The sequence below is a fragment of the Centroberyx gerrardi genome, chromosome 5, assembly GCF_048128805.1.
Source record: "Centroberyx gerrardi isolate f3 chromosome 5, fCenGer3.hap1.cur.20231027, whole genome shotgun sequence".
Classification (NCBI taxonomy): domain Eukaryota; kingdom Metazoa; phylum Chordata; class Actinopteri; order Beryciformes; family Berycidae; genus Centroberyx; species Centroberyx gerrardi.
In genome coordinates, this window is record NC_136001.1 from 31,001,476 (window position 1) to 31,022,127 (window position 20,652).

Genomic DNA, 20,652 nt, shown 5'->3' on the forward strand with positions numbered 1-20,652 from the left:
AATTACCCGTTGAGCGCTCATGAAAGGCCCGGCAAAAGTTGCAAATACAACGGGGAGAGTGATTTTTCAACAACTTTATCCTGCAAATAAAATTCTCTTCAGTCTCCTTTTGTTGTCACGAATTGTTTGAATAAATCATTTAAAATATCGACAACAAGCCTACTGCATATTTTTTTGACTCTTCATTCTTCCGCTGTAGGACAAAGTATCTCTGTAAGGCTTGATTTCTAAAATAAAACAACACCCAAACTACTTTTGTCACATCATGGTTCATTTTGTTATTTCCAACCAAAAGCGCTCGAGTTTACGAGGAGCACATGAAAGCAGCATTATCTAACATTCTGTTTACGTCATCAGCATGAGACAGAATCAGGTGAAAGGTACCTAAGCTACATCGTAACCCAGGGGTGTACGAGTTGGCAATTTATGTCAGAGCGATGAATATAAACAGAATTATCGTCCTTTCCAAACCTGTTCAACTCGGAAAGCGTTTACTCACCTGTAATGTTCGGCACACAGGGAAACAAGTCTACCAGCTGCAACATCGTCGGACTATTAAAACCCATGCAAGGAACCTCGCATATGCCAAGGATTTGTTCCTTGGCCAGGTGAACAAGGTAAGTGTTTTTGTTTTGTTTTTTTACTAAAAGACGAATGGGCTTATCGTAGTTTATATCATGCTTAAACTAGCCACGACACATTCCGTTCTCTCTTGAATGGAGAGAACTGCTAGCCAAAGTCCTTTCAAAAAAATCTGTCAGTTAAAATTTGCCTTACTTTTCGGCAAAGGTACACACCTCCTACAACATGACATAAGGCATTTTACCAATTAGTTGGATCCACTCTTCGATTCGGCATACATTCAGTACAACAAACAGCACTTATTTCAATAAAATGTCAACATTTCGGCTTGGTTTGCCTGCTATTCCCACAATTTTCCTCTACGAAAAGTTACACCGTATTGGGCGGTAGCGGGCAGTGTCAACCAATTGTAAAAGCTGAAATTCTGTTAAGTTCCCTCGTTTGCATAAGGATCCCTTTTATTCCGAAATTACCATAGGACCCTCATAATTCCTAAAAAGGTCTTAATTAGGTTCTACCATCTTTGCCGACTGATTTTTGAATGGAATTTGGTTTGACTGTCTCTCCATTGGGTATGAGGTATGGAGACGAGGACATATTCATGTAAAGTTTCCCGAATTATTATAACTGTCAGCATTGTGGAAATGTAACTTATTCCCTTTGTCAAACTCTCCCTCTGGTTGTCAACAGAATCAAACAAATGTAGAATTCGAGGCTACTTCCTGGTGTGAGTGATGTCACCTACACTCAGATTGGAATGAATGCTCTGATTGGTCGACACACGGTTTGCACTCAGCAGGCTTATTCACTTGACCTTCCACTAGCATTTAAATCAAAAGATCCCTAGTTTCCTTAGAGTTAATTGTTAAGTTAATCAGTGGCTCTAATGATAATAAGTCTTGACTGCCAGAGCTGTTTTGCATTCTTTTACATCCTTCGAGTGTTGCCAGAAATAGAGTTGAGTGCACATAAACAACCCAACAATGTGGGACATACAACTAGGAAAGTGAGGAATTTTCTATGACACCCGAGTTGCTGAGACGTGACATTTAGGTGATGGAGAGCGTCAAGGCAGTGCCAACAGTTGCTAAAAGTGAGGTATACAACAACTTTTGGCTATTAAATTAAGTAAAAAGATCAAGATGTGAAATTTCTCCTGTTCAGTTTGCCACTGCAGCACAAAGTAGCTTTGTGCCACCTGATTTCTACAATAAAACAACAGCCAACTACTTTGTTACTTTTGTTACAGCGTCCATTTTGTTATTAGTTTTGAGCAAAAACACTTGATTGCAAGTTGTATTTATAACTTCCAAACTCTGAAGGAAGAGCGTACCAGGAACACTTGAAGACATCATGTCCCTTGAAGCCCAGCAAACTACCCCAAACTTGTCAGTTTAAGAGCTGTTTACATTTCTTTCATCTTTAATCTCTTCCAGGCCGAGGTCTTCCCATATCCAGAAATTGGAAATGAAGAATTGGAGGAGATTAACCAGTTTGTCGCCCCGGTGGAAAGATTCTTCAATGAGGATGGTGAGAGAGGAGACCTCGATGAACGCAAGAGTTACATAAAAATAGTGGGAGGGTTTTTGCATACATCAGCCTGGATAAATTTAGGTCATGCAATCTATGCCCTTTTGATGAGTTTCATGATTTGGCAATGAAAGGCTGGTCTTTGTGATTTTCAGTTGACTCAAAAAGGATTGACCACGAAGCCAAAATCCCTCCAGAGACCCTGAATGGGTTGAAAGAGCTTGGGCTGTTTGGAATCCAGGTTCCTGAGGAGTACGGTAAGGTGATTTACACATATGCAATATATAAACCCTGGAAGACTGTCATTTGAAAAACTATTTTTGCTCTTAGACGCTTCAGTAAACTCATCAAACTTGTTCATTGGAGAGTAGCGCACTGTAATATTCATGAGCGGAGAGACACAAGTGACAAGTCAATTGGAAAATGTTACAGCTAGATTATTCGCTTTGAACGCCTCAGCCACTTTCAGTAAGTAAACTTTAGAAAATGCGCTAGCCTGCAGCCTCAGTGGTATCACCTATTTCTATACTAATAGACTTGTTCTTATGAATCCACACTGTCATTTCTCCCTTATTTTTTTACCCAGCTGTTCTCCCTTGCTGTCATTTCCCCAGATGCTCTGCAGTTGATTTAGCTAATAAATGTGTTGAATCACTGAGACATTTATCTAACTTTGTTCTCTTATTCCATATCTGATCATCTGGGTGAGGTGGGCTTTTTGTCTATTCACTTGACTTGATGCACATTAAGTATTATAATAAATTGATTATTACACAAATGAACTAAGAATGCAACTATTCTAGAGCTGCAACGATTAATCGATTAATCGTCAACTATTTTGATAATCGATTAATCGGTTTGAGTAATTTTTTAAGAGAAATAAGTCAAAATTCTCTGATTCCAGCTTCTTAAATGTGAATATTTTCTGGTTTCTTTACTCCTCTATGACAGCAAACTGAACATCTTTGGGTTGTGGACAAAACAAGACATTTGAGGACGTCATCTTGGGCTTTGGGAAACACTGATCGACATTTTTCACCATTTTCTGACATTTTATAGACCAAACAACTAATCGATTAATCGAGAAAATAATCGACAGATTAATCGACAATGAAAATAATCGTTAGTTGCAGCCCGAAACCCATTATGCATGCACATGTTCCCCGCACACACAACCCCCCCAAGTTAAAATGCCACCGCAAATGTTTCTCTCACGCGCCCAAACATGACAAAAATGTCTTTGACAGTCTTGTCGTGTCTGTCAGCCCCTCAGTTTGAAATCAAAGAAAACGGACATTGTTTTTTCCCCAGGGGGCCTCGGACTGTCCAACACCATGTACGCACGCCTGGGGGAGATCATCTCACTGGACGGCTCCATCGCCGTAACGCTGGCTGCACACCAAGCCATCGGGCTGAAGGTAAAATGAAATAAGCGTGCGGCTTTTTGCTGGATCGGCAGAACATCTATCACGCTGGCGAGCGCAGGGCCTGAGGGGAGGAGAGTAGGAGGACGCTGTAGTCTTTGCTAGAATGATCGCTATCTGCAACATTCAATTAGATTATTAGGGATGAGGCCCTCGGTGTGATTTGTTAACAGGTGTTTGGTGTTTCAGGGGATTCTGATAGCGGGGAATGAAGCCCAGAAGCAGAAGTATCTGCCCAAACTGTCCTCAGGAGAACACGTAGCAGCCTTCTGTCTGACAGAGCCTGGAAGGTAAAGGCCTGGAAACCCTGCTTAAGATTGTCCTCAGTCAATATTTCACACTTTCTTCTAGCAAACTCATCATTCACTGTGCCACTTTTGTTTCTCTGCATCTGCAGTTACGCTCATGCATGAGTAATTAGGATCATCTGGCCCTATTATCTGCTTCGTAATACGTTTCTGAATGTTTTGCACAGTACGCATAATTGCATTAGCTCTACTTGTAATTGGTGTGATGGTTTCAGCGGAAGCGATGCCGCCTCCATCCAGACCCGCGCCACCCTGTCGGACGATGGAAAGCACTACCTGCTCAGCGGCTCCAAGGTGAGAAGCGGCATCGTCGCATTTTCTTGGGTTATTTTCCGTTTGCTTCGAACTTTCCGAGGTGTTGATCCCAAAGTTTTTTTTTTCAATTTGTGTTATCAGTTTTGGATTTCCAACGGAGGCATGGCGGATATAATGACGGTCTTCGCGAGGACCGAGGTGGTTGACAAAGACGGCGTGAAGAAGGATAAGATTTCTGCGTTTATCGTGGAGCGGGCTTTTGGGGGCATTACCAGTGGCAAGCCTGAGGACAAACTGGGCATCCGGGGCTCCAACAGTAAGGCCTTCTCTCACTGTCGGAGAACACGGCGGACTCTTGGAATGATCTGTTGTTTAAAAATGGTCGTAACCTGCGACTTTGTTGTCTTCCAGCTTGTGAAGTGTCCTTTGACAACGTCCCGGTGCCGGTGGAGAACGTAATAGGGGAAGTTGGTGGCGGATTTAAGGTAATCGTCATTAACATTTGTCTCGTATTGTACATTACTGCATATATGCAAGGTTATATGGTGATTTTAACACCAAACCACCACCACAACAACAGCTTTTCTTATTGCATCATGTCTCTGGACAGGTTGCCATGAACATCCTCAACTCGGGGAGGTTCAGCATGGGCAGCGCTGGGGCTGGAATGATCAAAAAACTCATAGGTAAAGACGAGTCGCCATTACTGAACAAGAGGATACATGTGGCTCTAAGCAAATTTCTGCAATTTAGTGTTTTGTCTCTCTCGCTTTTTGTAGAACTGACAGCAGAGTACGCTGCAACCAGGAAGCAGTTCAACAAAAGCCTGAGTGAATTCGGTATGATTCAGGTACGGGTCTGCTTGCCCTCGGCAGAATCCAGAACAAACGACGCTACTCGGTCTGGTCTAGAAATGAACGCGGTTTGTCCTTGCCCTGTTCCCTATTGTAGGAGAAGTTTGCAGTGATGGCCCAGAATGCCTTTGTGATGGAGAGCATGGCTTACCTGACAGCGGGGATGATGGACAGACCGGGGGTGCCAGACTGTTCTCTAGAGGCTGCCATGGTCAAGGTTAGGGAACTTCGTCATCAGTGTAAAACAAATACGACACGAAGAATCTAACTATTGGAGAAAAGTTCCCCCCAGGTGTCTTGTGATGTGTTTTCTCAGTCTTTGTGTCGCTGTGTGGCAGGTGTTCAGCTCGGAGGGAGGCTGGATATGTGTCAGCGAGGCTCTCCAGATCCTCGGAGGTCTGGGTTACACCAAGAACTACCCCTACGAGCGCTACCTGAGGGACTGCCGCATCCTGCTCATCTTCGAGGTATTACAATAAAAGCATTAGAATATCAGGTACTGGAGTTTGTTACGGCAGCCTGTTCTAGAGGTGGCCACCAGAGGGCATGTGACTCTTTGAAATATATCTCTTTTGTCTCAGATTACATGAAGTAAACTGGTGACTTTTTGGTGATTCAGTCTTACTCCCTGTTACCCGGGAATAAAATGGACTGAACAGACAAGTAGCTGATTGGCTTTCCTTGAGCAGATCTGCAGCTCATTGGCCTGCAACATCCTCCTCTCTATATGTGTGTGATAAGGTGTAAATCACACCTGAATATTGAAGAAAACTTGCATGTATACCGAATTTGGTGATTTTATAATGTAATTTTGCAATGTTTTAAGACAGTTACCTGCTATTGGTGAGGTGGAACATTTTGAATTTTACCAATTTTAGCATGTCACTTCCTGGTAGAGAATATTTTAGGCATCTCCCAATGAGCAAGTACACCAGATGTCTTCTCTGTGGCCTGCTTTGCCACTAAGCAGTGCACACGAGTACACATTATTGTATGATGAATGTTAACAGCATGTCATTTTTATTTATTGTTTGTCTACAGGGGACCAATGAAATCCTGAGGATGTACATTGCTCTGACTGGAATGCAGTATGCTGGCAAAATTCTGACAGGGAAAATAAAGTAAGAGGATGAAAGTTGTACCACTCAATAAAACTTCAAGAAGAATCTTAGTCAGCCAAGACTCTTCTGGACGTTTTTAGACTTTTTTTTTTTTGGTTCTTTAGACTTCACCTTTCTCTGCTCTGCCCCCAGGGAGATGAAGAAAGGCAATGTGGGTCTGGCTTTGGGCATGCTGGGGAAGAAACTGAAGAACTCTCTGGGAGCTACGGTGGACCTCGGCCTGACCGGCAAAGATGGAGTGGTGCATCCCAGCTTGGCGGTAAGAACTTCGTCTCGATGAGCTCTTAAGGGAGAAATGCCCCGCCAGCCTCAGACGCACGCTTTTTCAAACGCACCAATTGTTTTCAGGCGGCCCAATGCTCACTCGAAGCACCGGGCCACACATCAAACCTCCCTGACACGTCTGCTCTGAGCTTGATTTGGTTTTGGAGCGTCAATAGAGGACTAAAATAGCTCTTTGTTGAGAGGTTTCTGAGTCTGTAGTGACCGCTGATCTATTTTTAGGTAAAAGGACATGACGCTTGTTTTACTCAGGATGTTTAGGTCAAGAAGTAGCCTGCAGGAAGGCAAGACATGGATGAGGAAAAGCTAATGAGCAAAATCCAAACAGCCCTGTAATGTATGACCAAACTAAGGGGGTAATTTAGCTAGTCGCATATAATTGTTCAGGAGTTTGAACAAAATATGAGCACGATGTCAGCTGGTCTAATAGCAAATATATGAAGTAGGAGGTAGAATCGGGCATGGAACAGAAATATCATACAGTTGCTGTGTAGGAATACAGGAACTTTCAATCGATCTCTTATCGTATCCAGTGTGTTTGAGCCTCCATGTATCAGTGGAAAACATCGTATTCACTGCAAACTTACCGCCCTCTGCTCTGTTCACAGGATAGTGCAAAGAAATTAGAACAAAACGTCTTCCTTTTTGGATCAACTGTGGAGAGCCTGCTCTACAGATATGGAAAGGTAAAGTGATGTTTTTTACCTTTTCCCCCTTTTTAGCACAAGTGGGAAAAAAAAAACAGCTGTGGGATTTTCAGCTCCCGCTCAATATCAAAAGTTCCCTGAAATGTACAATATGTTTCTTACTCATTGGGGGGGGCCTGTTTTGTACAGTAGAGACCTATTCACATCCTCCACTCACTGTATCGCTGAGGTAATGTTCATCTGCTGGACAGCTGGTCCAAAGTGTCCTTTTTTTTCTTCCTCCAAATGAGCTTCTATATGACTGCGCTATTGTAATCAAGGCCTTCCCAGAGTAGCAATAAACCGCTTGGAAACACGTCAGGTTTCTAAATCCTGTCTTCCTGTGTGATTTGACTCCATTTTGATCCATTACATGGGGGGTTTGTCTTCGGAAGGCTTTAATCAAACTGGAATCTCTGGCAGCTGAGGACCGAGACCTTGAACAGTTTAGTCAGAAACGCTGAAATACGACCAAACACATCCTGTAAGCTTAATGGTTTTGGTTACAGGAATGCATGTAAAGCAAGAGAAAGAAAGAAATGTCAAGAATTCTTTTCTTAAAATCTGCTATTCAAGCGTCAGTATTAATCATGGAGTCCTAATGTTACAAGCTTGAAGTAGGAAGGGTTTTGGGTGGTTGGACGCAGGGGTGGGGGGTAGACTTACTGTACATGCTGTATTATAATATTATAATTCAGTTCCTCCAATGGATTCCAGACCAAGGAGGCACACTGAATTAGGGGATTTTATATTTAGTCATTGCCGATGATTGATAAGTGTCCATATTTGCATCCATATATGTTGTCAGACGATAGTGGATGAGCAGCTTGTCCTGAAGAGAGTAGCAGATGTGCTGATCAACCTCTATGCCATGACGGCTGTCCTGTCCAGATCCAGCCGCTCCATCAGCATCGGCCTCAGGAACCACGACCATGAGGTACACACACACACACACACACACACACATACACACACACACACCAGAGCTTTGATCAAGCGCTAAAATTTGGGCCCAGCTTGAACTGGCCTGGGAGAAGTGAGGCCAAAGCACGATCTGCCTCTAATCTTGTCCAAAACATAATGGGCCTAGTTAAAAAAAACAAAAGAAACCCATCCAGTGTGTACATTGTTCCAAAGCAGTGGAGTGAAGGAGTAGAGGAAGTTTGTCCTTATAGGCCATACAGGCCCCCTTTACACCTGGTGTTAACATGCGTCCCGTATCCACATTGTGTCCAGATCTGATGTAGCTGTAGTTAAATTGCAAGAAAAGGAATTATTGTCTGGCTTCCACTGACATGCTCGGCCTGAAAGACATGCCTTCATCACCCATAATCCATGCTGCTCCATCTTTCATGGGGAAACCGTTTTTTATCAGAGTGAATTGAGGCGGCTCTGTGGGGTGGGGTGGATGGCAGAGAGTAAACAGTTACTATAGAACGGTCCTGTATATAATCAGAAACACTCATGTAGAACAAAGGAGAGAGCAAAAAAAAAAAAAATCCTCAACAGAGAGAGATTAAAGAGAGCAGCAGTGGATGCTTTGCGTTATACTGTTTTGATTCTCTCCTGTTTGTTTAAAACGGACAAGCCTGAGCTCTGTCCGTTCTGTTCCTATCCTCAGTGGCTCCGGGCGTGTGTGTCAGGCTCCAGCAAACACAACAGAGAGCCACCTCCGCATTTTATGCAAAACACACACTGCTTGTTGTAATCCTCTCCAGCAGCCCTCCATTCCAAAGATACCTCTCCTTTTCCTTTTTAACTCTGCAGTGTTTTGCCTTAGGTTCACTAAGTTACATGAGATTCAAGACAAAATCCATTCCCTTAATGCTCTCATCTAATTTAGTTCCAATGTGGTTAGAAACGGTTGTTTTTTGCCAATTGAGATGTAATATACAAGTGTGTGCTTGTACTGCGTATATATAGCTTCAAATTTGGTATATTGTTTCAAATTTGTGTGTGTGTGTGTGTGTGTACCCGCAGATCAAAATAGAATTCAACATATGGTTGCAATTGTCTCACTTCACATTTGATTACTTGTTGAAGTTTATTGCTTTTGCGTTTGATGCCTGCGCCGTATTTTGTTTTCATTTCTCTCAGCTCTGTTTTACAGTTGGGTTCACAGGGCTGCAGGTTTTGATGAATGGCTGTGTTCTCCAATTTTCTAGGTGCTGCTCGCAAACACGTTTTGCAGCGACGCTTACTTCAAGAACAATTATTTGATGACTCAGTTGCAAAAACGTAAGTACAACACAAAACGGTAATTGGGAACAGCCCCGCGCCTCTTTTATTGCATCTCGGTACAAAAGACTTGCATGTGTTGCGGAATTTCCCCACTAACCCCGCATACCGACAGCCAGGCTCCCCCGTTGCGTTCGAATTTCACATTGTGGGAGTTGTTTTAATTAGCGGGATGTAATGCACAGTTATCCAGAGAGAGAGAGAAGAGATGTCACGTTTCGTATTTGACAAATGGAACCGGCTCGTTTTCGTAATTCAAATTCCTATCCGTTCCAGATTCTCCGGAGAACAACGACGCCAGCATCAAGAAGATTGCCCGGGAGGTCCTGGAGAACAGGGCCTACATCTGCTCTCACCCTCTCGACAGAACATACTGAGCTCTCCCAGGCGACCGTAATACTCAAGTCTCCTGCGTTCTGATTGGACGAGGCGGGCGAAACCGCTCCGCATCCTGTACTCTTGAGTCCTAATGGTTTGTCTTGACTCTTGCATTATGTGCATTGCTTTGTCCATGCTAAGGCAGCACTTGTTTGGCACTAATTTAACGATGTACATTCAGTTTCTAACTTTACATCAAAGATTTGCTTTAATAGGTATTTTATTAGCCATGACGTCAAAGATAATAAACAGAGGTCGTCGGATACTGTGTGTCGGGTCTCTTCTAATGGTATTATATGAAGTTCTATCCGAAGTGCACCTTATCTTTAGCAGTGTAGTGTGATATCGCACAAGCCTCCACTTGAGTGAGATATAGAGGGTTTATTGCTTATCAGGCTGTTGAGCGTACACGGCGCAGTCTTCGTTGGTTCTGACCTCTACAATGCTCCTGAAGGGTTGGACAGCTGCATGCGTCTTCTCGTTAGGAGCGTGCCTCTGAAACGTGTGGATGCTCCTCTCCTCCTCTGTCAGGGGCAAGGCTGTCCGCTTGTACCGGAGCGACCGCTGCTCGCAGTATCCCCTGCAGAAAGCAACACAACATGCTGTTTTAACGCACCATAACTTTGTTCTAATTATTTTTTTTCTTTTTTCAATAAAAGCTGCTAAGCTGAACTGACGTGAAATGGTACTTCTTGTACGGGGAGCTATGTCGGGGGATGGCGTTGTTTTTGCAGCTGAGGTTGCGGTCCGTGAAGGGGCCGGGAGCCAGAGCGACGCTTTCCTCTTTCTCGACATTGTCATCGTCGCCTGAGTTGATCACCGACAGTACAGACAAGGGCTGCAACACAGAACACAGCAGTCGGCTCACCGCCTAAAGGTTGTTACGCTATATACTGCAATTAGAGTCATGACTGAAACTAGAAAGATTTCATGAGGTAAGAAAGTCTTCAAGCTTGTGAATTGGAGAATAATCCGTCTGTTGGGGGTGGAAATTAGCTTATGAAATGCTGAAGTATCAAGATAGCTAACACATTTCTACATATCATTCTACATTTAGACTTTTGGCTGCATGCTAAAAATAATAACTACTTAGAATAAAATCTTAAACTGCCGACTAAAAATGTCCCAAAATACACTTCAACATTGTTATCGGGTCGTTTCACATCCAAAATAATGGCACAGAGTCAAAGCATCTGAAAATGTGCTGCCGTCCAAATATTCTTGGGGCTCACAGTGTGTTAAATGCGTGTCCATTATGTCATCTGCACTACTCAAAAGCTAGTCACCTCAATGACTGACTGACTGACTGACTGACTATACCTTCAGCACCATGCCTGGTTTCCTCAGCGAATACTTCTTGGGTTCATCTTTCAGTATTTCCTGAAACTTCCCTGAATTTCCTCCCATGTGACACTTGAACTCCGGGATCTGGCCGCTGCCTGGTGGGGTGCCGCTGCCTGGGAGCAGCTTCCTCAGCCACCGACCGTGCTGAGCTCTGGCTGCCTGGAGCTGTTCCTGCTGCAAAGCCTCTCCTGAGGACGAACAAAAGAGCCACACACACACAGTCAACAACCCTAACACATCCGGAAGTCTTTTAGAGAGAGAAAAGCCCAGATGATTATCACAGCGTTTGTTTTGCTACTCGTAGGACTGGTGAACTAAACAGGCATGTGAGTGTTTTGATTTCACAGTAGGGTTAGACAGATATATCAAGCTGATATTGGCTTTTTAGTATTACTACTTATTAGTATTATTCGATATCGTGGAGGTTCCTCCCTGATCGAAGTGTGAACTCCAGTTTTGGGTGGGAGTACTGTATGTAACTCAACAGTTTCGGGGGTGTCAGTCTATAAAACCTGCAATGAAACCTGCCTCACCCTGAACGTGTTGTTTTGCATTCTGGTCTATTAAGGCTAGAGAGAGATGGATATTTCTGCCTCTTCTACGATGGATTTCTCCCTGTATGGTTGTTGAACGTCGGTGCAAAATGGTGAATCTAGAAAGAAGCCCTTGTTCTTTGATTCCCAGGGGCCGACACCAACACCTGACGTTTACTGTTGATGTTTTACATGGCTAAAATATTTTTTGCTATCAAACTCCATTGTAGCTGTGCTGGAAATATCTCAACGTGACATGACGTTGTCTATGGTTTGGCCAGTACACCACCAAACGACACAATTGGTCCAGAAGTGCAAGACACATCACTAATAGATGTTTTTGAACAGTGTTAAAGTGTTGTAGAGTAGATTTCCCCTTTAAGAGTTGATGCAGTACAACCTAAAGTAGCCATACCAGCCAGGTGAATGGTGACAGGAGCCGGGCTGAAGAGATGGGGAGGTTTGCTGTAGAGCAGGAAGTCTTGGGCGCGTTGGTCCCAGGCCCATGTGTCCCGTGTCAGCGTGGGCTTCAAAGTGTTGGCATGTAGGATGTTCTCTCTCCATGGCTGGAGGCACACCAGACAGTAGTATTATCAACACCACCGTTTACAGCCCGTCAAAAATACTATAAACACAAGCTATCATTGGATACTTCTGGAGAATAACCAGATGCTTCAAATTGTTTTAAAGATTTGCTTTTGCTGCCACGGGGGCAATAAATTATTGCGCGGCCACAGCGACTGAGGCAACAACAAGGCTGATATTTTACAACTATGAATCAATCTATATTAGTCATGTCATATTATACGCTACTCTATATCTCCCCTAAACTCAGTGGATCATAGGTGAAGAGGACCAAGTAAGAAAACAGCAATAAAACCCAATCCCTGTGCCCAGATTGTAGGAATGCCTATAAATTTAACATTCCTCTACGGGAACTTAGGTGAAATCCCACACTGCTGGAGGTTGAAGAGTGACATCACCTTCCTCAGCTCTGCCACACGTGCTTCGTCCGGGCGTCTAGGGTGCTCACCGGACCTGTTGCTGCTCATGCTTGTGAACCAGTGGGAAGGGCCAGTGGTGGATTGAGAGCCATGTTTATCACCTGGCTCCACCGTAGCACTGTGATACAGCTGACTGTAGGTGAACCTCCGACCCGGCACCTGAAAACATGTCCAGAGAAGCTTGATACATTAGAACAGAGTCATTTTTCTCTACCTGCTTAATCCCGTTCAGGGTCATGGGAGATTGGAACCTGTCCCAGCGTACATTGGGCAGAAGGGGAAACACAGAAAGACAGACTCACATTTATACCTATGGACAATTTAGAGTGTCCAATCCACCTTACTTGCATGTCTTTGGAATGTGAGAGGAAACCTGGTAAACGCAGGGAGAACTTGTAAACTTCACTCAAAAAAGGTCTGGGAATTGAATCCAGGTCCTTCTTGCTCTGAGGCAACAGTGCTAACCACAGAGTCACCCCACCCCCCCCCACCCCCAGATACATTAAAATGTCTGTAAAAAAAGTACATCACGCCCTACAAAGCTTTTCAAACCTGGGCCATCTCCTTGCGCAGCAGTTCCTTAGCTTGCTCATTTGAGTTGAAGGTCTGGATGCTGTAGTTGTGGGCTGGCTTGTTTGCAGCCTGTTCAACCCTCAGTACAGTGGCCTTTGGCTTCTGCAGCAGCACACTTGCCTCTTGCACGTCTTTAATATTGGCCTGCAATATTATGTAACACATGAGTGGCTATATGTATGGAGTTAAATCTAGATCATAGTCAATCTTATTTAGGCTTACAGACCTGAATGAAGTCCTTGGTGTGTTTGAGCTGCTGGTTGATGTGTTGCTTCCCTCTGATGAATTCTCTGTTGTGTGTCTCAAGTGGTGTATATCTTTTCTCGGAGACGGGCGGAGAGGACATGTCTGCCTCATCCTGGGTGTTTGCTTTGAGCTTTTGCTCCCACTGCCCAGGCACTATGCCAAATTCCTTGCTCATGCTGAGAACCATGTCAGCGGAGGGGAACAGGTTATTCCGCACTACATCTTTGAGTTGCCTCATTTGACACAGCTGGCTTAACCTAGGAAAATATTGAAGATGCTTCACAGAAGAGAATCATGACAGTGGTGAATTGTATCATATTACATATTTTTACCTAATCATAAGCGTGGGCTTTCATATAAAAAAAAACTAGGTTACAGTGCCACTGTAATCTCACTGTGTATATAAATACCGTGACAAAGCTTGGAAGCAGGAGTGGGGCACCATGTCTCTAACATAGACCAGAGGCTGTTTCATGATGGTCTCCAGGGACTCACAAAGATGGACAGGGCTCAGGCCCGCATCTAGCGAGTCATAGATGCGCTTGAAGAAACTCAGGCTGGAATTGTAGAGGACTATCACCTGCTCCTCCTCACTCCCACTTAGCCTGCAATACATCACAAAACCACTGGTTTCTCATTGGAATTTGACCTCAACACTCGAGCCAAACGGACAGCACAGCTGAAAACTGTTAACATGAGCTGTTAGGGCAAGATAGTGTACATAGGCTTACTTCATAGGAACTGTCTCCCACAGTCTCTTCACTGCTTTATGTTTTAGCCCTTCAAGAACAAAGACGTGCATGCTCTTATCTAGCATGTGGAATCCTGTAACAAAATCCAGATCCTGGCTCTCCCCCTGCTTGAAATTCATTATGTAATTTGATAGGACTCTCTCAGTATTTTCCAGGGAGTGTGAGCCGAGATGGAAAGCTGCCGCGTTGATTCTCAGAATCTCCGCCCTCAGCTTGGCCATCACAGAGACATTGCTGTACCCGAAGAGGTAGATGATGCGTCCAAACGGACGTTCTGAGGAGAATTCACAGCTATCACTCGTAACATTCAGTGGACAAGCTATTTCAATCTTGACTTTGAGTTGAGAATTGGCATCAAAGTAATGGCCCTGGTGCATGGGCTGTTTGCTGGATATATAAGCTGCAGCTGGCGTGTTCATCATCTTCCTCTCCCATCCACTTATCTCCCTATCCAGCAGGTGAGGTGGAGGGGAGCATCTGATCGCTAGGTGTAGCTTGAGACTCCGCTGCCCAAGCAACAGCTCAGAGAGGTCGAGGCTTGCAATACCAAAGGAGTTATATACCTTTGTCTTCTGTTTCGAGGGATTATGATTGCTGTGTTTCCCACTGACCGGCGCTACATTACTCGGCTTGTCATCATCTGGCCCCGTGCCGAGTATCGAAGCGGTTTTGGATGGTTTCTCCAACTTCTTGTCGCGATCATGAACTTCTATCTCCAGCGGAGGACCTGCGAGGAACTCCTGGAGTTCCCCAGGACTCATCAAGCCGGTCAGAATCACATTCACGTCTTTGAAGCAGACATTGGCACCATGCTGTTGATAATTTGTCCTGTGCGTTTTCAAGTTATGGAACTTGTACTGGCAATACACAGGCAGACATTTCTCCTGGGAAAAAGAAAACAATATTTAAACTATGTCTTACATCGAAGCATGCGAATCAAATTGTATCTAATTATTCATAACATGTAAAGTATGTATCACTGTATCTTTGCTGCTAATGAGATGAAAGAGATGAAATTCACACCTCCAGGACATCAAAAGGGACTGGCGATGAAGGCATTGAGTTGGCTGACAAAATGGTGATGACCAATGGATTGAGCTCAGCCTTCAGTTGATCAGATATTAATGGTCTGTCCAGAGAGATGTTGCACATGGCCTCGCATACCCCAGACGTACAGATGGAGAAGCAGTCAGTCAGCGAGATCTCACCTGGTAGAAATAACAGACCACATGATGGATGTTTGATCTCATGGATAACATACAGTGTAAAAGTGTGAAATTTGTGTAAAATGCTATAATCTCGCAGTCTAAATATCGTTTTCCCTTGTTTCTGAGTAATCCAACAAGTAATCCCCTATATTTTCAAAAGCATCTGAGATCTTATTACTCTGCTTGTACAGTAACTGTAATAGATTACAATTGCCATTTTTTGGCCATCAGATTACTGAAACTCCATTATATTTATCTTATTCCTCCCTAACCCAGATGGCATGCTGCTACCTATGTGGACAGCATGGTTGATTCCTTTGGAGAGAATTCCTTAACATTTGTTTTGGATGCTGTGACAGCCGCACCATCAGCCGCATTTGACATATTTGTGGGTTAATAAAAACTTACTTTTTGCACCTTATTTTTGCCTCTTGTGTCCTACCTGCTCGCTCCCTCACAGATGCTATTCGTGTAAATAAAGGGTTGACTCACCTGCCAACAAATGCATTGGACTGATTTCAGCTGAAGCAACGCCATTCCTTTTGATATTCTCAAGGTCAGGAGCATCGATTGTAGGTTGTTGGAAACCTCTTTTCTTCGGTGCAGCCAACTTTGTGTCCACGTCCTTTGTGTCTATGAAAAGTGTCGTTTTAATATCTTAGAAGCACATCAGTATGATGGCTGGCACAGATATAAAATCAAATAACTTGTGTTACTTTAAATTGCTTAAATCAAAATGTCATTACGTACAGATGACTGTTTTACTTGATGTGACGTGATTCTTCTCTTGTTTTTGAGGTTTGTCAGGTTTACTTCCATCAAGTGAGTACAAGTCCTGTTCCAGTTCAGTGATCGATCTGAATAACACAGATATTGATTATGCATAATATTAAGCGGAGTGTACTGAGAGTATCATTGATTATCATTTCCCTCTTCCATTATTGGTGGTATACAAAATTATTTATACTGTAATTTACAATTTCTCTCAACTGAACAAAGCGTGTTCATACAGAATGCAAGACAGGACACCGCAATACACCACAGCACCGCCTTTCCATTCAGGTTCAAGATCTATATTTAGATATAGGGGTCATTTTTGTATTGTTCTCTTTAAACATCCCAACCAGGACAGTACTTTAGGACACCCCACATTGAATTAATTGATTATTCCATGAAAAACTGCTAAATGATATGATAAATAGTGTTCAAAAGGGTAACTGTCTTCTCTTCAGTGTCTTAAAGAAATGTATTAACAGTTATCATTAGGTTTGGAAAGGTTACTTTGAAAAGGCAACACAAAAAGCATTCCATAACATAATCTAATAGATTAGTCAAAAACAGGAACATAATCTTGATTTTCAGTAAATTTGGGATTTGTTTTGTCTCCAAAAGCCAGAGAAAGATATTAAGTTAATGAGAAACAATTTGATTAATTTGAAAGTTGAGCAGCAGGGTGGCCTGGTGGTTTGAGAGACAGCTTTGTATCCAAAGGGTCATGTGATCAATCCCCAGCCAATGTCTCCATCAACTGTGTACTGTCTTTTAGAAGTGTCTTTGAGCAAAGACACGCAGCCCCCACCTGCTCACTCTTTTTAAGTCACTCTGAGTAAAAACAGCTAAATGGCTTAATGTACCTTGCATTCACAGCAGTGGATGATGGCATCTTCTCATTGGCTGCCAGATCTAACCTTGAGGCTTTGGGATCAGCTGCTGGTGAGGCTTTAGGATCCACTGTTGGAGGTTAAAGATTGGAGTGAACAGAATCACATTTGTGTGAATCACATCTTACGATACCTTCATTGTTGCAGCCTAGAGTAAAAGGGCCTGCTTTACATACAGAATTGGCTATGTTTGTCATGCAGTACTAGATAAAACAAAACATTTTACATTTACCTGTAGTGGTGCCCACTTCAGGATTGTGTTTCAACAGTATTGCATTTCTGTGCTTTTTTGATATTTTTGATTTCTCCTCCTCAAAGACAGTTCTGAGCCTGTGTACCATATTCTTGATACCACCTTATAGGGAAGATGTCATTTTGTATTTCATGCAAGAAGCACCAAATGGCTATTATTTTGTTTGCTTTTTCTAAGCACAAAGTGGCACAGTGAAACACAATTTGATCTTTTTTTTTTCTCAATATGGCAATTTTCACAGAGCTCATATACTACGTGATCAGTGATTTCTTTTAAAAAAAATTTTTTTAAATCTCACTATTAGAATTAGATGTGCATCCGAATAAGGATTGCATACCAAATACTTTAAGAATCCGATCTGAATCACAAATGTGATTTAAGCTGTCATGCATATTATATTTGATTTTTACTTTGCCAAAATTCTATGTTCTATAAATGTATCAGTTTAATATTACGTCACACCTCATCCAATGCACAAAAAAAACCCCAGAAATATCATGGCATAAATCCAGGTTTGAGTGATGTGGGGGACGGCAGGACCTGCTGCTCACCACACATGTGCGTTGCGTCCTCGGGTCGAGCGTGCGGCAGCCTGAAGGCCTTGGGTCTGTCGTGCCGGGCCTTGCCGGACACTTTGTCCTTGCCGTTCCAGATCCGGAGCCAGATCTTATGAGAGAGCAGCTTGATCAACAATTCTTTGTCGACTCTGACGTCGAAAGACTGAGTCCAACCGACCCACGTCCGATCTCCCTCATGCCACGGTCTCAAAATCTGTCCGAAAATTCACACATTTATCATTAGATGTATTCACAATCGGACGATATATCGAAATTCAATATATTGCAATACAAAAATGTGACGATACGTATTGTGGGGCAGAAAAATGAATGGTGATATTAGCTCCATTTTATTCTGCTGTAGTAATCACAAATGAGACGCTTGTCCATCACAGTTTCACAAGCTCTCCATCCAAATTATATTATTTGCACTTTGTAATGACATTTTTAAATTGTTGTTTACATTCTACAAGCCAGTGCCATCGCTAGAAAGATTTGTGGCTCAGAAATAATTCTGCACAGTCAGACTTTGTTGTCACTGATCATATTGTGAGATAAGCATATCATCCCAACCCTAGTGCTATGTAAATAAGTTTATTATTATTATTATGATCATTATTATGTAAAGAGGCATTACATACAAGCCTGTTCTGTCTACAGTCTTAATCCCTGCACAGAGATGGCTCATTCACTGTAACTCTAAACCAACTAGCTGTCTTGTCTTTGTTCATTCAGGATGTTCATGAATTGTTCATGCAGGGGTCACACACACACACACACACACACACACACACACACACACATCACCATCATCAGGTGGCGGTTACCTTCGACTCATTTTTTTTGTATATTTTTGCTGCCGGCCCAAACATCACTAGGTCCACTTTGACTGTCTCTGTGTCCCCCGGCAGCAGATTGTATTCAATATGATAGTAGCCTTGAGCTTTGGGGGCTTCCACCAGAACACTGGATGAGACTTTCTTCAGCTTTTTCTTGGCTTTCACAGCAGTTACATGGATCTCCTCTTCTTCTTCTCCTCCTAAAAAAGAGAATATATCTTTGTGAATGAGATCGAGGATGAAAGCAAAGCTCTAATGTCTGTTGCTAAGATTGTTAATTAGAATATCAGCAATTCAGCACACTGATCCTGGTACAGTGATGCTGCCCACACCCAGATCCTGCGCTCACAGTCAAACTCGTGTTCGTCTATCGTACATGAAATATGGGAATTTACCTCTTGGAACAGATATTGCAATGTAAACTGTCCATGTGACGTTATAGGAGCCGTCATCGATGTGTGTGCCGAGTTCCTCAACAGGTGAACTTGTATCAGCAGGTGAACTCGATCCGTTTGCCAAGTCCCGCTCCACAGATGGCAGATCAGTCTGAGAGAGAAGGATAGCTTCTTGTCCTTTAGCAGAAACGCCACTATCTGTGTCACCTCCAATATCACACTCTGACCATGAATTACAGAGATGCTTCTCTGAGATGCTTTTCCTGGGGTCTGATTCCACTGTATTGGTTTCCATAGAGATCACTATATGAAAAAGATAAAGAAAAAGCATGCCATGACTTTTCCTTGTGCAGAATAGCACTCTTTTAGACTATAAACCAACTATAAACCTATATTCTGCATTCATTTTAACAACTGGGACAGAATGTGTCCAACACAAAAGTTCATTTTTGTTGAAAATGAATAAATAAATGATGAAAAAGTGATTACAATTTTACAACAGGGAATTTTGCTCTGCATATGCCAACCCTTACGCCATAATATTGGATTTGAAGTCTGGCCCACACATGTAAAAGGCAATTAATCAAAATTTCAAACTTTCCACAAAAAAAAAAAAAGTTAAATAGTTCATAGATTTTGTAATTGAATATATTAGGTGAGAGAGAGGCATGAGCAGTAGCCTAAACAATAAATGCAGTGAATGTTTATAGCTCTAGAAACATAATAAAATAAGGAAATTTATAGCCATGAAATCTCCACTTCCACTTCACGCCATAACACACATCACTTTACAATGACGTTTGTTTGTGCTTGCCCACCTTGAGTCCTGTTTGTCTGGAGTGTTCAAAGTCCTCCTGAACTGGACAGTTAAGTCTGAACGGTGTCGGATAGTTCCAGGATTTAGTTTAGCTTCAGTTTGTTTAGCTGAATCAAGTGTTGAATCAAATGTTTCGCATTAAACTCCTGACTAAACTGCTGAAGTGGGCCAGGCTGTCACTCAGAATGCAACGCGTCGCCATGGCAACCACTGTCCCGAAGAGGAAGTGAGGTATGGGTATGTATGGGTTGCTGCCTTCAAGTGCTGTTGGAAATATCAGCATTACCCTCGACCTCGCCTGAACGATCCGACAAAGTGTCTAAATTAAACGGGGAAAATTTGATGTTTTTAATTTATTTATTATTTATTGACAACAAAACAAGTTCCGAGTACAAAAAAGTAGCAGGTAAAACAATTAATAAATTTTATATATGCCCTAAATCAAAACTATTCAGTCTTGATTTTATTCCTTGCCTGCCTAACATAGTGCTGTAATGTTTGATTTCATTAATAAAATTGTAAAGTTAGGTTTCGAGTCAGTCCATATGGACATTTCCTATTAAATGTTTTCTCCCTATAAACAGTTAAGTTATCAATGTGTTTATGTAGGCCTAGGCTACCTCGTTATGTACAAAATACTTCATTTCCAGATGTATTGTCAGAATTTCTACCAAAGTTGCCGAGATGTGACATTTAGGGGCAGAGAGCGTGGAAGCCATCTGAGGGTAAAAGTGATGTATTTTATTATTAGGCTAATAATGAATAGGATATTGTTGTATGTTCCTATTTCCATGCTTTGTTGAATTTCTTGC

At 42.6% G+C, this 20,652-nt stretch overlaps 2 protein-coding genes across 2 annotated transcripts; one reads left to right on the plus strand and one right to left on the minus strand.

Annotated features, from left to right (window-relative positions):
- The first annotated feature begins 376 nt into the window (after positions 1-376).
- acad9 (acyl-CoA dehydrogenase family, member 9) lies at positions 377-10,330 on the plus strand. The gene is made up of 18 exons (XM_071911632.2): positions 377-617; positions 2,019-2,112; positions 2,268-2,369; positions 3,424-3,530; positions 3,726-3,826; positions 4,060-4,138; positions 4,241-4,415; positions 4,511-4,584; positions 4,710-4,785; positions 4,879-4,949; positions 5,051-5,170; positions 5,292-5,420; positions 5,995-6,074; positions 6,207-6,333; positions 6,965-7,042; positions 7,851-7,979; positions 9,208-9,280; positions 9,557-10,330. The coding sequence occupies exons 1-18, from the start codon at positions 438-440 to the stop codon at positions 9,655-9,657; spliced, it is 1,896 nt and encodes a 631-aa protein (XP_071767733.1). The 5' UTR covers positions 377-437; the 3' UTR covers positions 9,658-10,330.
- On the minus strand, positions 10,040-19,318 carry cfap92 (cilia and flagella associated protein 92 (putative)). Its single transcript, XM_078283615.1, has 13 exons — positions 19,231-19,318; positions 18,617-18,828; positions 17,784-18,003; positions 15,134-15,318; positions 14,090-14,994; positions 13,769-13,963; positions 13,339-13,615; positions 13,092-13,256; positions 12,519-12,698; positions 11,951-12,101; positions 10,979-11,190; positions 10,336-10,496; positions 10,040-10,238 (listed from the first exon to the last, which is right to left on the minus strand). The coding sequence occupies exons 1-13, from the start codon at positions 19,316-19,318 to the stop codon at positions 10,040-10,042; spliced, it is 3,150 nt and encodes a 1,049-aa protein (XP_078139741.1).
- Positions 19,319-20,652: the final 1,334 nt, after the last annotated feature.